Raw genomic sequence first — 6,232 nt, 5'->3', positions numbered from 1 at the left:
ATACAGAGCATCGGTGCTGTCAAAGCAGTTGCTACAGATCAGGTTACAATCCTGAACAGGTCGTCACTCCAACACAGGTAGTCAGGGCGGGAATTTGTAATCTGTGATAGCTCGCCTATTCTTCCCAAAGGACCCCTCTTTAGCATCCACCAATTCATGCCAGTAGACGGGATGCCCAGTTTAACGTCTGTCTGAGGGATGGCATGAACGTTGATAAATCACTCTGCTTGTGAAACAACGACATTACACTTTAGAGCTTAGCTGATATTTGAAACCAGGCTAGACAGCTCAGAGGCAGGTGTGTGTACCTCAAGGCCACCCTGCCAGCTGTGAGACAGAGACAGAGTTCATTATATAATTGAATAAGCAGGTGTATATTCCCACGTAGGGTTAGCTGGATAGCCTATACCCCAGAGATCTGGAGACTCGCCTCTAAACTGTCTAAACTGTCAACCTGGCTTCAAAAGTTGGCCAAGGTCAAAACTGGTATTTTGCATGCGGGGCGTAACATCAATGTGTCCCTCAACGCGGAATCTCTCGGATGGACGATAACCTGGATGTCCCATCTACTGTCATTAATTGGTGGACATTAAATATCCCACATTGCCCTTCGGGAAGAGTAGGCGAGCTATCGCCAGGACCCTGAACAAATTGCTGCTCTAACCAATGGGGAAGTGGCAAACCATGCCACTTCATGCTACCAACAATGATGCTACCCACAGGCTCCCCATTCTGCATATGAAAGAAAGGCATTTGCATCTTGTGTAATGTTGTAGTTATTTGTAAAAAAAAATGCTCACTATAATCCATCTGTTGTTCAGGAAACTTTCTTCTTTTCATAATATATTTTCCTTGGTGGGTTTTGGCCCACCATGCCTGACTGACAACCACTTTTGTTTTACTTTTTAATAAAGGAAGATGTGTCATATTGATTGATGCAATTTGCATTCACTGTTATTCATAATTATGAGGGTCAACAATCACTTAATTACCTCCACCACCGAAGGTCAAGGAGGTTGTGTTTTCACCGCTCTCTGTCTGTTTGTTTGTTTGTGTGCAAGATATCTCAAAAAGTTGTGGACGGATTCAGATAAAATTTTGTGGACAAGGTTGGGTGTGTGTGACAAGGATGAACTGATTCGATTTTGGTGAAGATCCGGATCCGGATCCGACTACTCGAATTTTTTTAAGTGATTCTTCACCATCTAGAGATCGGGCTAAAAATGATATCTGGCACAATATCTCAAAAAGTTGTGTTCGGATTTGGATGAAACTTGGTGGACAGGTTAGATATGTGGCAAGGACGAATTTATTCAGTTTTGGTCAATATCAGAATCCGGATCTGAATACGAGAATTATTTATTTTTTAAAGTGATTCTTCACCATTGAGAGAAAGGGCCAAAAACGATATATAGCATATTTCAAAAATGTATTTGGTCCGATATGTTCTCACGGATCAGGCATTGTGTGGCGGAGGTATGCGATCAAGCGAGTGCCCTTCTAGTTAACGGTGTCACCAAAGTTTGTTTGACCTTCCACGACTGCACTCTGATATAATTCCATTTGGGTTATTGGGAAAGTAATATCAAACGATCTAGTACAGACCCGACAATAATATGACGGTTTTGAACAGGGAAATATGTACAAATAGTGACTATTAGTTGTTCACTGTAGTAACACCGTCGTCCTGTCTTTGGAATCAATATTTTGAATTTTTTTTAAAAAAAAAGATGAATATTAATTAATTAGTGCCTTTAATGAAATTACATTTTCCAATGTAGAATGCAAAACTACACTTCATGAAGGCTAGTGTCGGTCTGTGTCGGCATAAAGGTAGAACAATGGATAAAATCAAAAGGATGTAGTTTGAGGTATGCCAAGTGCCGTTGGAAGCAAGAAGCTGACATTTCAGACAATAACCCTTCGTCACAGCAAACGAGCTCCCCTGTGCCTTAATAACACTACACTTTATAACGTTGAATGGAACACCACACTTCGTGAAGCTAGTGTCTGTAGACATCTGTGAAAAGGTAGAACAATGGTTCAACAGAACGCTGATTGAGGTATGCTATCGCCGGCACATCATGCTTGAAACATCAGATTCTCCTTGCTTCTCCAAGCAAAAAAACATCACCTCAACCAACGTTCTGTTGATTCTGCAATGATTTTGCCGAGTCGATGTACATATGAGCAAAATACATTAAATATAACTCAAGAATGGAATTGTTGCTCCACAGTAAAACTCTTTCCCCAGTTTGTCGCTTACCTGGTTGCTCGATGGCATTCAAAGAGATCTTGCAAACCTCTTGCTTGGTCTCACTGAGGCAAAAATACACTGCAGAAAAGTTGGAATTTATCCCTTGAAGGACGATGGAGAAGTCATCGTTCGAGCTGTTGGTGGGCCAATGTGCCTTGCTGTGATGAATATCAACTTTTAAGTCCCCTTTTTCTGCTGTTGTCCAGTTACAGGGAGTGGTGGAGAAGCACGGCAAGAGAACTGCTCTGCCAATGACGCCTTCGATGATGTCTCCATGAGCTGAGAGAGAGAGAGAGAGAGAGAGAGAGAGAGAGAGAGAGAGAGAGAGAGAGAGAGAGAGAGAGAGAGAGAGAGAGAGAGAGAGAGAGAGAGAGAGAGAGAGAGAGAGAGAGATCAAACATGCCATCAACTATTCAATCGTTTCCTTTTCCTGGTTAAAAATACTGTGGATTAGGAAAAAAAATCAAACATCTGGGTCATTGTTATTTTTACAAGTGATAAAGAGCACTGCATGTTCAATGTATGCTGAACCTAACGTTAGAATTCTTGATGATAAGACACACGTACTCAATACGAACTATTACATCCTCGATATGTATGTCAGGAATTATTGATAAATTCCTAACATTATACATCAAGGATGTAATCCTTAGAAATCAAGATGAAGCAGAAAGAAAAGTTACCATCGCACAAATAAGCAATCACTGCACAGAGTAGCACTTGAGATATCTTTCCACACATGTTGAAATGTTAAAGTGGAAGTTCACCTTAGGATTAATGAGTTTTGCTCAGCCTCCTGCGTAAATTCCTCTGTCCAACCATGCTGTCCTTCCTTCCTTTGTGACTCAGCGGCATTATCGCTGACACCAACTGCCACACATACGGACCGGTTCATCTCATTGAATACACCCGGCCTTGAGTTTGATCCCGCGAACTGTGAATACAGCTTGAGATCGACTTTAAGGTTGACTCCAACCCAAACCAAATTTTGCTTCGTTACAAAAGAAATGTCTGGAATTTTTTTTCAAATATTCAGTCTCAATATCTCACAAGAAAAAGAAACATTTTAAGAAAAATGTAAAAACATAGAGCGATGAAATCTCAGAAAATGAACCAAAACAAGGTAGGAATGACACCACATTACCGTGCCACAATACAACACCACGATCCTCTTATGGATTACCATCATGATATGACATCTTTTGACGTTGTTTCATCACAATCCCACAACAAAAGTAAAATGTAATGTAAAATGTAAAAATTGCACCGTAATGTGGTGTCATTTCCACCTTGTTTTGGTTCATTTTCTGAGATTTCATCTCTATGTTTTTACATTTTTCTTAAAATGTTTTTTTTTCGATCCTCGTGGAGGATCTCTAAGTCGAACTCACGTTGTTGTTCTTCATTCTCTTATTGTGGACTTTTTTGTTTCAAACTACAGTTTTTATCGAAACTTCCTAAAACTTGGTGTATATATGTACAAATACCCTGCGCAGACAGTAACCATCTCCGATTTTGAAAATTCCTCCGAGAAAAAAAGTTATGACGTCAAAATATCTCCGCTAATGGAAATAGCCTAAAAATTATCTCCGAAACTAGGCAAGCTTTTTCAATTCTGTTTGTGGGAATTGAACAGGGCATTAGCAGGGATTAATTACCGTACATATGATACATCACTATGACGTCATATCAATTTTTATGACGTCATTCCTATTTTTTGACATTTTTTTTGTTTCACAACCCAGAGTTTTCATCGGATCTTCGTGAAACTTGCCATGTATATGCAGAAAGCCCACGCGCAGGCAATAACCATCTCCGATTTTGGAAATTCTTCCGAGAAAAAAAGTTGACGTCATAGTATCATCGCTAATGGAAATCGCCTATACGATTATCTCCGAAACTAGGCAAGCTGTTTGAATTTTGTTTGTGGGAATCAAGCCGGGCATTAGCACAGATAATTTATCGCAAATCTGATACATCACAATGACGTCATATTCGTTTTTATGACGTCATCATTAAGAGGGCATGGATCTTAGCTCATTTGAGCTTGTTTCTTGTGTCTGCAATTTTTTTTAAGTAATAAAATGCTGAATGTTTTATATATTTTGTTATTTTGGTATGGATAAAATCCATCTATTTTATTAAATTAGGCTTTTGTGTCGGTCCACTAGGTGGATTACCACCACTAAAGTGAAAATAAATAAAATGCTCCTTGCCATTCACAACACACAGAGCTCAGTGTAGCTGCCGGACGCCATCTTGGTTAGCACTTGATGCTGGGTGAAGTGGATTTGTGTTATGCATTTGCATGTAATTTAAAACTAAAAACGATCGTGTTTTTTTCACCTTTTGTGCGATAGTTTTCAACAGTAAACTTTATCATAGTAACTGTAAGCACTTTCCTTTTCACGATAACAGCTGAGAACAAATATTGTTCATTTGGGAGCTTGAAGAACTCAGGGCATTTTTAGGACGTTTACAAAGATCATGTCTGCCTATTCATTTCACAATTGTTTTTTTGGTCAAAATTGAAAACATGAATTTACCTGTCGTTTTTATTTTTATTTTTTAATTTAGCTCACCTGGACTTTAGTCAGGTGAGCTTATGCAATCGAGCAGTGTCCATAAACACTTCAGTCATTATCGCTTGAACCAAACACACAATTTTGATGAAACTTAGCCACAAGCTTCATATCTGATGCCTACCAGAGGTGAATTGACCGCATCAAAATCTGTGCTCATTTAGGGGGTCTATTGGGGGTATGGCGGGGGGGGGGGTGGGTTGACCATTTGCTTTCTTCTCCGAAACTACACACACGATTTTGATGAAACTTGATCACCCATGATATACCAAAGTTTGTTCACAGCAATAAACAAACAAAAAAATCAGGGTCTATGGGGGTCTACAGGGGGTTTGAGTGACTGCTGCTGCTGATCCGGGTGAGCTTCATGACATGTGGTCCTATTTTTTACTGGAGGCATTTCCTCGATATGTTGCTTCTTCTCCTCCTCCTCCATATTTTGGATCCATTCCGCCTTCTTCTTGTGTATTTTCGATTTTCATAAATTCCTTTCCAGAATTGTTCCAGTTCATCTTTTTCAGGAGGGGATCAAACATTCTGCTTCCGTTTCCCAAGTTCACGGGAGATTATTTTGGGTTGTTTTGAAACACCTGGCCTTGTTTTCTCCTGCTGTTAGCCTTGTTAGCCTTTTTATTTTCCTCGCTATCATTTCTGTTTTCAATTTGTTTTTCACAACCATTACCTCAAGGTGCGTGCGTGCGTGCGTGCGTCTGGGCTGTAACTTTTATTTTACCACTTGAGCTTTTGTCATCACATTTTAAACAAAGCTTTATTCTGAGAATATGGAGAAGACAAATTAACAATTTGGTTAAAAGGTTAAAGGTAAGCGTCACATAAAATGGTCAATTTTCATGCAATTGACCTGAAATTTAAAAAATTTCATATTGGGTTACTGAATTGGTTCACCAATCAAAAGCTAGAAGCTGATTGTTTTGGGGGTTTTTTTGATCAAAAGGTCAAAGGTCTCCTAAAAGAAGAAGTCTGGTTACGGAAGAAGAAGAAGTCTGATTACAAAGCAGGTGAGAATGGACTTTGTATGTTCAGATGCTTTCAAGTTCACATTCTTTTTGGCATATCATCAGTACATCCTTTTACATTTTGAAATTGTTTTTTTTTATGACTTGTATAATGCTGCATGAGAGGAATATACATAACAGGGGTATTCCTCTGAAAATGTAATTGGTTGTGGTGTCGTTTTGAATCCGGCTATGGCGGCCATTTTGCTAACATCACATGAGCATGCACCCCTCTTAATCGCTTTGCTCCGTTTACCAAGCTGCTAGGCGAGCTGCTTGCTAAACGGTTGATACGGAACGGCTGGCTTAGCAAGCAATAGCAAGCTGCTTGCTAACGGAACACACCCGATATGTGTATTCATAGTTGAGAATTATAA

At 39.5% G+C, this 6,232-nt stretch overlaps 1 protein-coding gene across 4 annotated transcripts in view; it reads right to left on the bottom strand.

The window, feature by feature from the left end:
- The window catches only part of LOC147032055 (uncharacterized), a 37,293-nt gene extending 34,275 nt beyond the window's left edge, over positions 1-3,018 (bottom strand). For all 4 annotated transcript variants that reach the window (XM_085869342.1, XM_085869345.1, XM_085869343.1 and 1 more), the window contains exons 1-2: positions 2,941-3,018; positions 2,267-2,536 (exon numbers count right to left, since the gene is read on the bottom strand). In XM_085869342.1, coding sequence (XP_085725468.1) covers positions 2,267-2,536; positions 2,941-2,998 — 328 coding nt within the window. In that variant the 5' untranslated portion in view covers positions 2,999-3,018. The remainder of the gene's footprint in view (positions 1-2,266; positions 2,537-2,940) is intronic.
- Positions 3,019-6,232: the final 3,214 nt, after the last annotated feature.

This window comes from Eptatretus burgeri, chromosome 2 (genome assembly GCF_056783735.1).
Source record: "Eptatretus burgeri isolate ZD-2024b chromosome 2, Ebu_testis_v1, whole genome shotgun sequence".
NCBI classification, from domain to species: domain Eukaryota; kingdom Metazoa; phylum Chordata; class Myxini; order Myxiniformes; family Myxinidae; genus Eptatretus; species Eptatretus burgeri.
This window is presented reverse-complemented; position numbering and strand designations above follow the sequence as displayed.